The sequence below is a fragment of the Leptonychotes weddellii genome, chromosome 1, assembly GCF_054177405.1.
Source record: "Leptonychotes weddellii isolate Sample4059 chromosome 1, ASM5417740v2, whole genome shotgun sequence".
In the NCBI taxonomy this organism is placed as follows: Eukaryota; Metazoa; Chordata; class Mammalia; order Carnivora; family Phocidae; genus Leptonychotes; species Leptonychotes weddellii.
In genome coordinates, this window is record NC_138369.1 from 104,993,333 (window position 1) to 105,007,023 (window position 13,691).

The 13,691-nt window shown below is 36.4% G+C and overlaps 1 protein-coding gene across 2 annotated transcripts in view; it reads left to right on the forward strand.

Annotated features, from left to right (window-relative positions):
* SERPINI1 (serpin family I member 1) overlaps window positions 1-13,691 on the forward strand; it is a 69,550-nt gene that overhangs the window by 39,418 nt on the left and 16,441 nt on the right. For both annotated transcript variants that reach the window (XM_081829124.1, XM_081829116.1), the window contains exons 2-5: window positions 3,496-3,762; window positions 4,795-5,025; window positions 7,003-7,197; window positions 8,793-8,997. In XM_081829124.1, coding sequence (XP_081685250.1) covers window positions 3,513-3,762; window positions 4,795-5,025; window positions 7,003-7,197; window positions 8,793-8,997 — 881 coding nt within the window. In that variant the 5' untranslated portion in view covers window positions 3,496-3,512. The remainder of the gene's footprint in view (window positions 1-3,495; window positions 3,763-4,794; window positions 5,026-7,002; window positions 7,198-8,792; window positions 8,998-13,691) is intronic.

Below are 13,691 nucleotides of genomic sequence, written 5' to 3' on the forward strand. Positions count from 1 at the left end.
GAACAGGGACAATAGTTGAAGTATCTTTGTTTTGAGGGAAGTTCACCAGCAGGCACGAGAAGAACAGTACACAGAAGAGAAGAGGGCCAGGAATAGAACCCTGGAGAACACTCCCCACTTAGAAGGTAGAAGAAGGGGGAAGCTTCCCTTCTCCCCAGAAAAAATCCTCAGAAGGAGTAATCGGAGGCAGCGGAGGTGAAAGAGCCAGGGGCTAGGGGTGGGATAGGTAGCATCAGAAAGGCTGGGCCAGTCTGGCAGAAGCCATTTTTTTTTTCTTGCACACTGGACATTTTGCCTTTAAAAGAAGGAAAGATCACTTAAGTATAGATAAAATGTGTGCTTCCAGAACAGAGTTCTTTAAATCTTGACTAAAGAGTTTCCTGATATAACTTGCTTCCACCATTCCTTGCCATAATGCTTCTAATTCCCCAGCAGAGCATGTAAATCGTGGCCTGCTGCCCACTACCCTGGGAAGAGCCCTTTCTCACAGACATACGGATGTTTTTTCCAGGATTCTGCCAGAAGCCTGAAGATACATTAATAGTTTTGACATTGCTTTCCCCCAGTAAGCTGCAGGTCCACCAAACACTGCTTCTTTCTGCATCTGGACCATCTGCTACAGACCAGGGGGTTCTTAACCTGAGGCCAGTAAATATCCTGGCCAGTGAAAGTAATGTTCTGTTAGCCATATGCATGCATTTTCTGAAGAGATTGTTTACCCTTCTCCTGATTTCTTAAAAGAATCTCTTTTCTTAAAAAAGAGAAGAACCACTATAATAGATTACATGTTCTTGTACAATGCTGTGAGTTTCTTGAGGACAAGATCCCGTGCTTATACATTTGAGTATCTTCATGGTACCTCTTTCAATCTTGGTTGAATGAATGGCATTTAATAGTGCTACATTAGATGAGCCAACAGGAAGAATAAAATACTCATTTTGGCTCTAGAGCCTCTTCCTTGACAGCAAATATACAAACCTAGGAAACATACTCTCTAATGACAATGTTTTTTATTAGTACGTTTGTAGCTTAAAATGAGTGCTTCAAACAGGCACTATTTCATTTACATCTTCAATAATGGTGTGGAGTTGGGCTCCCTGCTCAGTGGGGAGCTTGTGTCTCCCTCTCCCTCTGATGCTCCCCTATTTGTGCTCTCTCACTCTCTCAAATAAATAAAATCTTTTTAAAAAATTGTGTGGCGTAGAAATTGGCATCTTCATCTCATGAATGAGGAAGCTAAGACTGAGAGAAGGCATGTGATTTGCCAAAGGTCATACATCATGTGTTAGCTTATTTATCTCATGGCACATTCATTTGTAAATAAAAATGCTGATGAGTATGATAGACTTGACCTTGTTTTTCTAGAATGCTTGTTGGTTGGCAATAGGTTGGTTTTTGTTTTATATGAATGAAATCTTTTTGTTCACCTAAAATTTGATACTCATGTTGAAAGCAATGGTTTCCAAATAGCCATGTTACTGAGGGACAGATACCACCACCATATAGTGACTTTAACTTCATTAACTACTAGATAACATTAAACGAAAGTAATGAGGCCCAGCTTTGGGTCTTTGTAGGGTATGTCAGATAACAGTCTAGTGTCATGATTAAGAGCATGGCTTTGAATCTGACTTGGATTTCTGAGTTCTAGTAACCTAAGTATTAAATACCGGATATATCTTAGGGTCTCTTTCAAATTAGAAGGGTACCTGCTAAATTTCCATCTGAATCTAGACATTGAGAAAGTTCCCCTATTCTGCTTCCACCTTTTCCTGGAGTCCTCTGGAGTCCAGAAGCAGGGGGGCTGGGGGGGTGGAAATTTGGGGGCAGCCTCGCATTGATGGCCTCAGTCTGCCGGCTGGCAGGGCAGCTGTGTTCTCTGCCCTGGGCTTCAGTCCCACCACAGACACTGCTCTGCAGCAGTGCACTTGATCTCCCACAGGCAGCCATCCCATCTCCCCCAGCGGGGTCTCCCACAGCAGGGGTTGTGAGAGTCCGTATTTACATGCAGGCTGAGCCTTGCCTTCCTAAACAAAGGAGACTGATCTAAACCTTAATACAAAAGCAGAGGGATGACAGCAGTGCTTGGAGTTTCTCAGACAAAACAAAACAAAACAAAACTGATCCCTAAAACTGAACCCTAAAATGTGAAGGACTTACAAACTAATAGGCAGCTCTCCAGAAGTTGGAATGAAAAACGTGATAGGAGGGAGGAGGACATTCTGACTCAAACCCCTGTCAGAAACACCTTGCTCTTAAGTAAAATGTGTATGCCTTCTGTTAACTGAGGAAAGGGGATTGTTAATGTTCCATGCTCGTTGAAATACAATTTTCCAAATGTGTTCACTCAGTATCACTTTACGTGTTGTTTTCATGATAGTTTTTTTTTCCCTTGAAGGTCATGAACAAGTAAGCTGCTTAATTGTTTGACTAGGCAGTTCAGCTTTTAGATGCCTGCAGTGACAAAGAGGGAGAATACAAGGAAAAAGGAAATTCTGTCCCAGCTGTGTGCTGGTCAGTGTGTGCCGTTTGTGGGTGGACAGGGCTTCGGGAACACTGGTGTGCCAGGAGGAAGAACTATCAACCAGAGATGTCTGGCACTGACACTTTCTTTTCCACAGAGAAAATGGCTCAAGAACCAGATAAACCTCGTATTTAGAAATATTCATTGAAATAGAAGCAACGTGTTCTGGTATAAGCTGAAATGGTAATATCAGCCTAAGTATAAAAGGACAGTGTGGTAGAAGGCCCCTCCCTGCCCCGAGATCACTATTAGGAGTAACAGCCTCATAGGTAACCACAGTGGACGAGAAAAGAGCACAAGGATGTGCTGAATGTGTTTCCCTAGGTTACCACTTCCTGTGGGTTCTGCAGCCTGGGCTGAACAAACTAGGGCCGGTGGCAGGTGTGTGTCTGATCTTTTCCTGCCAGTTGGCAACCCAGTTGCATGGTGCATTAATTTTATAAATTGTAGTGAATGAGTAGAGCGACATTTTCAAATGCCTGACTTCACTAGTTCATCTTAAACCCTGTAAATATCTTTTGGTTTCCATTATAGTTTTCCTGGACCTTTGTAGTTTAGTGTAAGCTAGAGTAAATTGTTTTAAAATCATGACCAAAATATATATGGTGAAGATATGAAAAATTGATACATTCGCCTCACCAAACATGGTCTAAATTTTCCATTATATATGTAGCTATACATACTCTTAACCCCATGAAGGTGGGGACCAGGGCTACCTGTTCCTGGAAATATCCTCAGAATTTAGCAATGTTATTTGTTCATTTGACTATTAATTGCCTTTTTAAAAATAGTATCTCCCAACATATCCTTTAAAGGGGCTTTTGTTAGGAGATATTAACAATGTAAATGTTTAGAAATTTGGTTTGCTTTACAACTTTGCAAGAAATAATTCTTATTTTTATTTTATTTTTTGCCTTTCACTCCATTGTCAGAGATAATTAATAATTAATATGGAAATTATTGTTTTTCAGGCTTGAGCTCTCCCAACATGGCTTTCCTTGTACTCTTCTCTTTGCTGGTTCTGCAAAGTCTGGCTTTAGGGGCCACTTTCCCTGATGAGACCATTGCTGAGTTGTCAGTGAATATGTATAACCATCTTCGAGCCACTGGGGAAGATGAAAATATTCTTTTCTCTCCATTGAGTGTTACCTTTGCTATGGGAATGATGGAACTTGGGGCCCAAGGTTCTACCCTGAAAGAAATCCGTCATTCAATGGGATATGACAGCCTGAAAAATGGTGAGTGTCCTTAGGTTTAATTTTTCAAGGTGGTTTGACTTTAACTTTCAACTCAGTTATGTTGTCTTAGGCCACAGGTAGCAATATTCACACAATGTGAGAAAGTGATCTCATTGAGATGGTATGGTTAGGAGAACCATCAGGAAACCCAAGGAAGGTATTAACTCCTTGCTGTATCCTTAGCTGAGTTAATCTAAGGAAATTGTAGATTTTATTATTATTATTATTTAAATAAAAGTCACTGTGACAAATAAAATCAAACCTGGTTCTTACTGAGTTTCCAGTCTAGAGGGAGAGGCATGTATCAATCAATTATCACATAAATGAATATTTACAACTGTGATAACTGCTATGAAGAAAAGCAACATGATTCTCTAGGAATATTAGAAATTTTTGCTTAAAACCAATTGTATCTTCATTTTTTAAGCAGCATCCAAGAATTTTTTTGAAATGTTTTATTATTATGAAAATGTTATGTATTGGGGAAAGTTTTTAGCCAAAAGGTTTTTGTAATCATTTTGACATGATGTATGATTTCTATTTTAATGTTTTTAATATACATGAGAATCGACTCATTAAAAAGTTAAGAACTCGATGATTTCTAAGGCATGTTTCTAGTTATAAGGCAAAAAAGTCCAGTGAAAGTAAAATTTCAAGGAATATTTTGATTTTTAAATTAGGTAATTAAGCTTAATTCTTATTCCTATTAATTATAAAATGAAGACCAATTTAATGAGAATAACCTAAGTACTTTGAAAGGAGACAACCAAAAAAATCTCTATAGATTCTACCAAGACATCAATTAAAACGAAAAATAATACCAGTTCATAATACTCAAAGTTAATTTGAAGATCTAGAAATGGCACAAATATTGGAACCTCCTAGTCATGTCGATATGGGGAATAAACTAGTGCTCTTCCCTTTGGCCCCTGTCTCATCAATCTTCCTTGCTGTTTTTTAGTGCTTTTCCAATCCCCATGATCATTCACTGTGTTTGTTCCACTAATAAACTTATTGTTTGTCATTTTGCAGGTAACGAATTTTCCTTCTTGAAGGATTTTTCTAACATGGTAACTGCTAAAGAGAGCCAATATGTGATGAAAATTGCCAATTCCCTCTTTGTGCAAAATGGATTTCATGTCAATGAGGAATTTTTGCAAATGCTGAAAAAATACTTCAAAGCAGAAGTAAATCATGTGGACTTCAGTCAAAATATAGCTGTGGCCAACCATATCAATAAGTGGGTGGAGAATAACACAAATAGTATGTCATTTGGTTCCTTTCTTTCTCTAGTGGCTTAGTTTTAACTCTCTTCTACTTCTGAAATTATTTTCTCTTCACTCCAGTTGAATTTTTGAATGTTAGCATTTAGTTGAGTATCTAATAATTATTTTGTATAGATTACAGTCTTTTTAGAGGCATTGCTTATGAATAAACATTTTTGAAAGAACTTAAATCTTTTGGCATGTGAAGAATTTAGGCACTATGATAAATCTGTCTGAAATCTGTCTCTCCAATCATGGTTTTCCTCTGCATGGTAATCTTAACTACTATATGGAATTTTGCTTGAGCTGACTTGTTTAAGAAGTTAGATACCAATTAGGATGGCAGTTGGTGGGCCTCTTAAAAATATACTTAAAATAGAATGTAAGAAAGAGTTAAAAATCAGAGTTGGGCTTTTATTTTTTTTTAAAGATTTTATTTATTCATTTGAGAGACAGAGAGAAACAGAGAGAGCACAAGTAGGGGGAGTGGCAGAGGGAAAGCGAGACACAGACTCCCCGCTGAGCAGGGAGCCTGATGTAGGGCTCAATTCCAGGACCTGGAGATCATGATCTGAGCTGAAGGCAGATACTTAGCCATCTTAACCATCTGAACTACCCAGGCAGGCACCCTCAAAGTTGGGCTTCTAAACAACAGAACTTGATTGGTAATCAAAAAAATTGTATAGGATTTCTTAAAAAAAGAGCAGCCCATTTTAAGTCCAAATAAGTGGAGAATGAGAAAGAGATACATTTATTTTAAAATTTATTTCTAATCTAATTTAAAATTTATTTCTAATCTGAACATTTATTTTAAAACTTATTTCTAAACTTGACTGGCTTGGTTGGTGGAGCATGTGATGCTTGATCTCGGGGTAATGAGTTTGAGCCCCACATTGGGTGTAAAAAAATAAAAAAATAAAATTTTTAAAAAATAAATAAAATTTGTTTCTAATCTAGTCTTTAAAAATGTATTTAAGCTTTCCAAATGTTTCATATTTTACCATTTTATTTTCTAACTTTACCATCAAAGTATTGAAATTAGAATTTAAAAAATGAAGCCAAATTGAAAGTAGATTGCAGAAGTTCGTTAAATTAATTCATATTGTCAAAACTCCTCAAATAATGTCAATCTAATATATTTTATTTTGGAACAATAACAAAAAAACCTGACCACATACCCTATGTCCTATAATCCCAAAAATTCCGAGGCACCTTTGTAAGCACCTAAAGAAGTGCTATCATTAATAAAATGAGAGAATACAAATTTTGGTCCTATCTTTTTCAACTATGACATTAAAACGTAGGATAAAATAAACTTATGTTTGTATTTTAACATTCAAAGAATAAGTCAAGAATAATAATCCACTTTGAATAGATTGAATGATTACAAGCTATTTCGAAAATCTTTTTACACATTTTTAGCTATCAACAAAGAGCCAGTATCTTTGACAATAGATTTGTAAAGGAATATTTCAAATGATCGATAATAAGGCATCACTAATTCAATTGGCTTTCACTCATCTGTTTTCACCTAGTCGAATGCAGTTGTTATATTTAGTGGAAAGATATCCAATGTATATGGGGGAAATTTTTGAACTGGCTGACATTTTAATCATGTACATTGTTCAAGAATAAACTCGGTAATCATTATTGAATGCTTACTCTGTGTTAAGAGATGTGTATACATCATTACAACTAGAAAGTAGTAAAGCCTGAGATTCTGTTGTACTTGGTTCTATAGTTTCTGCAAGTGTCAAGATCCTACCAGTGTTATTGCAGGTAGGTGTGTTTTAGATCCCCTTAATCTGTAATTGTGTGTGTGTGTGTGTGTGTGTAACATTTTTCCTTTGAAAGCAAGATACTTTTAATTTTTATTGTAAATTTGGTAGTGGTATACAGTTTTTCTGGATCTTTTGGTCCCCATTCACCTTCAAATTTAATATAAATTTTCATCTATTCATTTTTTCCTGAATAGGTCTGTTGAAGGATTTGGTATCCCCAAGGGATTTTGATGCTGGCACTCATTTGGCCCTCATCAATGCTATCTATTTCAAGGGGAACTGGAAGTCACAATTTAGACCTGAAAATACTAGAACCTTTTCCTTCACTAAAGATGATGAAAGTGAAGTCCAAATTCCAATGATGTATCAACAAGGGGAATTCTATTATGGTAAGACATTCTGGCTTTTATTTCTCTCTTCTTACAGTATAATAAATTTTTAAGAAAGAACATGAAGCATTTATTACTCAAATATCTTGTCAATCTTGTTTGGGCTACAATTCAATTTCCTTGGCTCCATTTTCAAAGGCCTCTAATTAGATCTTAAGTGAATATTATATGCATTGACAGTTTTCTAATATACTTCTTTAAATTATAAAGTTGATTACACCTGCAGAATGGCTTTATTCATGGGTAAACACCTGACCTTGTATAAAAACATTCTGAGTTACTCCAAAAAGCTATTGGCTTTGGGGTGGTTGTCAGTGACCCATATGTTCCACTTTGCTCTTGCTTGGATTCCTTACCACTTTTTGAATTACAACATTTCTTTAAAATTTTGCTTTCACGGATGCCTGGGTGGCTCAGTCAGTTAAGTGTCTGCCTTCAGCTCAGGTCATGATCCCAGGGTCCTGGGACTGAGTCCCGCATTGGGCTCCTTGCTCAGCTGGGAGCCTGCTTCTCCCTCTGCCTGTAGCTCCCTCTGCTTGTGCTCTCTCTCCCTCTCTCTCTGTCTCTCTCTATCTCAAATAAATAAAATCTTTAAAAATAAATAAATAAAATTTTGCTTTCAGACTGTGTATGTATGGTTAGACATAATTATTCATTCATAGTTTTGTCTATTGAAAGTCTATGATTTGTGATACAACTCAATATCCTTGGCATTATTTTCAAAGATATTTCATTGGACTTTTCAGAAGTTTAGAGTGTTAATCCTTCTTACACACTACAATGGACTGTATTCTTACACGCTATATTTGAGAACCAAAATGTTTAATGGTCTAAAGGACCTAAATCAGTTATAGGAAAATACTCATAACAAAAGCATTACATTTTCTTTTTGAAAATGGGGTAATTTTGAGGTAGCAGCAGGATCTCTTTTTTTTAAAGACTTCTTTATTTTTTTTATGGAAGGCTGGTGAATTTAGCTAAATTATTAGAACAGAAAGCCCATTACCTTACTAACCTCATTACTTAATTTGGAGGTCTTAAGCACCACAGTTACTGTGGATAACTACTGTAGAATGTAATAGATTTCATTTTGACTATGCTATCTTGGCCTCAAAACTTTTAGCTGTGGTAATGATAAAGTCCCAGGTATTACGTAGTCAATTTCCCCCTTCTTAGAAATCAGGTGGGAAAAAAAAAAAAAAAAAAGAAATCAGGTGGGTATTGGCAAATATGAATTACAACTACTTGGATCTAGGGCTTTATTTTTCTAACCAGGACTTACCATCGTTTCTAAAGATATTCTTTAACTATATATTCATTTGAAGTATCTCATTTAAAAATAAAAAGTAAGTCTATAGAACATATTATAACAATTGTGATATGATTATGGGGATTCTAAAATAAAATAAATTCTTTAGGACTGAAGATTCACTTGATTTCAGGACCTTTTAAAAAAAAAACAAAAAAAACACCTTTTTTCTCAGATGCCTGAATTTCTTATATTCTATATACTATTTTGGAAGAGAGTTATAACAAATTAAACCTTTTATTTGAGCTTGAATATGGGCCTTTTATCACCTTTCTTTTTGTTTTAGGAGAATTTAGTGATGGCTCCAATGAAGCTGGTGGTATCTACCAAGTCCTAGAAATACCCTATGAGGGAGAGGAGATAAGCATGATGCTGGCATTGTCCAGACAGGAAGTTCCACTGGCCACTCTGGAGCCATTGGTCAAAGCACAGCTGATTGAAGAATGGGCAAACTCTGTGAAGAAACAAAAAGTGGAAGTGTACCTGCCCAGGTAAGAGGCTCCTGTGGGACTCCTTCTGATAGCACGGAGGGAGAGATTTCAATGTAGTTTCCGACTCAGGAAAACTCTGGCCACTGCCTTTGAATTTTAAGTCTTAGCTACTCTCTTCCCCCTACTCCCCTTCCTGTTTCCTCCCCTTCCCTCCTCTCCTTCTCTCCCTTCTCCTTTTTTAAAGTAGTCTTTGTACTCATGACGTCCTGCCCAGAGACACAAGCTCACTTATCGATTCACTCAGTACTATTTACCAAGACTTAGTTTCAGATCCTACTCAATATTCTTAGCTTCATTTTAGAAGATTTCTCAATAGATCGTCTCTGAATATCATTTGCTTTGGCAGTCTTCTGTATTTCATTAATATTTAAAGTTGATTATAGCTGGAGAGAAAATAATCTCCCACATTGTTGGAAGAAGCACAAACAAGTTACTGTGCTCGGTGCCAAGATGCAACCATAAATAAGCAGGAAAAAGCTTACAATTCTCCCTGTGGATTAAATAATAAAATCTATGCAGGGCCTTGATGTTCTTCTCAACCCTGCGTCTGGCCACTCACCACAACAAACACTTTGTAGCATGTTCTATCCATGTGCTTGTTGCTATGCTACATGCAAGTCGCATGGTTTTGCCTGCCTCTGGGTCTCTATGCATGTTTTTGCCTTGGCCTAAAATACTCTTCTCATGTTTCTTTGCCTGATATTGATATTGTGTACTTCTCTGTATATTTTTAAAGAAATTCTTTTTGATAAAATGAGAAATTCAGTACAGTGTTAATGCTTCCCTTATTAAATTCCATAAATTAAGTGCAGCATGTCCAAATGCTTCAATTCTGTGAGGATGCAAAGTTATTTAGGGGTATTTTAACAGAATCCTAAATGAATGCTTAATAAGTATCACATATTCTAATTCAACCATATTCACTAAAAATGTGGCCTCCAGGTCCTGTCCACTGAGAAATTGAATGTGGCAGCAGAAGAAAATTAAATTTTCATTTTCTAAGAGATCCTCTTCAATTATGAAATAGTTTAGCTTGCTTGCTCATATTAATGCCTGATACTAAATTAGGCACAGTTAATTACCATGTATCCATTTCTCCAGAAGTTCTATGAACTCTCCTTCTGCCTGGTTAATGCATAGAGAGCAAGACTAAATAGCTAGATACCACAAATCTGGTTTCCCTTTTTAAGAAATTGACTGTTTTCAAATACTTATGTGTAGATAATGATCAATAGGAAATGATCTACCCCTTCCATTTTACAGTATTAGGATCCCCTAAATGTCCAATGACGGTAATGATGTTTGTGACCTCATTTTAGCAAGGGTAAAAATGTTTTAATAGCCATTTCCTAGGTTTACTCAAGTGTCTGTCTTAAAATGTTTGTATAGATTTATTCGCATGGAGATATTACTCTGAAACAGCAACTTTGCATTTCTGTAATTTGACCACATTCTTGTCCTGCTCCACAGGTACTTTTACTTTCTATTATATTAGATTTTATGCATATAGGTTTTAAATGCCTTTCTTAAAAGGTATAGGGTATGTTGAGGGGGGGAGAAGGGACAACTACTTTTGCATTTTTATTAGTTTTCCCCCTAAACAATAAGTCCTACAGGAATCAGATGCTAAATTGAAATTGTATTTTTATCCAAAATACAAAACTCTATTCAGGAGAGGGTAAAATTGCTATACCTATGTGATACCATAAATCCAGTGAAATACTAAAAGGTTAATGCACAGTCATACATTTCTAAGATTTAAATGAGATTACCAGATATTCTTCCAATTTATTCATGGTAGCAAAAACAGTTTGGCTAATATAGATAAAAAATATACGTAAGATATCTAAAAAGCACTTTAGAATAATGCCTAGCACAGAGTAAGCATCATATAGTTATTACCTATTATCACTATTATTATTTATTTTCAGTGTACATTTTAAGTCCTAGTATTCACCTTATGTTAATCTATGGGTAGCTTTTTTTTTTTTTTAAGATTTTATTTATTTATTTGACAGAAAGATAGTGAGAGCAGGAACACAAGCAGGGGGAGTGGGAGAGGGAGAAGCAGGCTTCCTGCCGAGCAGGGAGCCCTATGTGGGACTCGATTCCAGGACCCTGGGATCATGACCTGAGCCGAAGGCAGTCGCTTAACGACTGAGCCACCCAGGCGCCCCCTATGGGTAGCTTTATATATACTTTTCTTCCAGTAAGATTTTTTAAAAACCTCGTTCTGATGAACATTACCCTCTTCATTGTATAAGGTGCAAGAAGATTGTTTTAAAATGAAAATCAAATATCTTAATATTTGGAATGCAGAGGTACCTGGCTGCCGTATCTTTCCACTCTGACGTTTGTAGTCTCAGATTTGTCATTTGTGATCAGAGTGCTGGAAATCAACAGATATAGAGTGGTTTTCTATTTTGTAAGCAGAGACCATCCTGTTATTTTGAAATGATTGTCTTAGAAATAAAGCACTTTAGTTTCATGTTTATAAAAGAAAACTAATACATAAGCCATCTGATTTTGTTCTTTAACATGAGTGCTTTTTATTAGGTTTTTCTACAGAAGGTGTCTTGATTAGTTTCTTAATTGCTTACAAGGTGAATAAATCTCCTTATATGTAAAATATATTTATACTTTTCTAACACTTGCTCTCCACACCTGAGTCTCTCATGCTTCTGCCCTCAACATACCTCTTCAACTTACTCAGAAAGTTGCAAATGTATGATTACATTGTTAAAATAGGCTTGCCTTTTGGGTTTAAAAAAGCAGTGTCGTGGCTTTTTATTTTTAAATTCAGTGGGCAAAATGTAAAATCTACCTATAGTTTGATTGTTTTTAAATAGCCATTGTTAGAATTGTAGTTATTAGGGGTGGGGCACTTTGCGGTCAGACAGACCTCAGCTCATATCCTCACACTAGCTGTGTGACTAGGGCAAGTTGCTTAGCTTGTCTGAACTTCAGTTTGTTCTTCTGTAGAATAGAGATAACAATACATAATCTCACAGGACTCTGTGACATTATCATAGGGATGATTAAATGAGATACCATATGTAAAAGGATTTGCATAGTGTCTGGGATATAGTGAGCCCTCAGGTGTGGGAGATGATAATGATTATTTATATGCATATTAGTCTATATTAAGAGGAAAGAGTAAATGGATAATAGCTATTTCCCGTAATTTGATAAGGAAACAAAGACGGGAAATGGATAAGTGGAAATTGTTCACATCCTATCTTCAACTTTGAACAAACACTCTCTTTTTTTTTTTGGTCACCTAGATTTTTTCCCTTCAACCTATGTGTATTGTCCTATGCCAGATACTACAGATATTGAAATAAAAAAAGATACTGTATTTGACTAATTTACAGCTAAAGCAGCAGAGATGAAACAGCTATTTAATCAAATTACTCCACCACTACTAAAATGCAAATATAAAACACCTTAACATCTATAATAACGTGAATGTTATACATAACTGCAATATTGTGAGTGTTATCAATACAATCTGCCCTTTATTACATGCCTCCTACATAGTGGCATCATCCTAAGACTTCTAGGAACCTTTGGGGCACCTGGATGGCTCAGTTGATGGAGCTTGCAACTCTTGATCTCGTGGTTGTGAGTTTGAGCCCCATGTTGGATGTAGAGATCACTTAAAAATAAAATCTTTTTTTTTTTTTTAAAGACTTCTAGGGGGGTGCCTGGGTGGTTCGGTGGGTTAAGCGTCTGCCTTTTGCTCAGGTCATGATCCCAGGGTCCTGGGATCAAGCCCCACATCGGGCTCTCTGCTCAGCAGGGAGCCTGTTTCCAGCCTGTTCCTCCCTTTCCTGTCACTCTCTCTCTCTCTGTGTCAAATAAATAATTAAAATCTTTAAAAAAAAAAAGACTTCTAGAAACCTTATTTAATCCCCTCAACAATACCATGAGGCAGGTATTATTAATGTCATGTTCTACATGCCAAATCCGGAACTTGCCCAAATTCAATCTGGCTAAATTACCATCCTCACCTGAAACAGCAAACCTCAGAAGTGTGAAACAAACCAGGTTGCTCCTAAGAAATACAAAGAATCCTCTACTGATCTCTCCCTTCACTTTCCTATTTTAGGTGGATCAGGACATACAGAATACGACCTGGATCCATGCCCCTACTCTGCCATTTATTAGCCACATGACCTTGGTCAAGTTATCTCATCTTTCTCTTCCTTGGTTTCTTCTTCTATTAACTGAGGATAATAATAATACTGACCTCCAAGGATTTTAGGGATATTTAAATTAATCTGTTATAGTCTTAGAATAGGTTTTGGTAGGTCAGTCAATCAATCAATCAATCAATAATAAATGTAAAGCACACACACAAAACACCTTAATCAAGCCATTGAATGTATTCTTTGAGACATTCCATACCTCCCTACTCATCCCCCTTTTCTACTTCCACAACCGACATCTGCTTTTTGTAGAAAACAAAAGAGACTGTGCTAAGTCCAAGTAAAAATGTAGGATATAGATAAAATTCAGGACTTGGTTTAATATGTTTGCTATACATTTATTTCTCTATTTGTCATATTTTCCATAAACATGAACCTGCTAAAACTATTTTCCCCTGACTATTCCTCTTGATGTCTGAGTCTTGTTTATAGCAACCATTCCCTTGTTGTTCTTAAAACCAGACATCAGAAATGATGCTAATG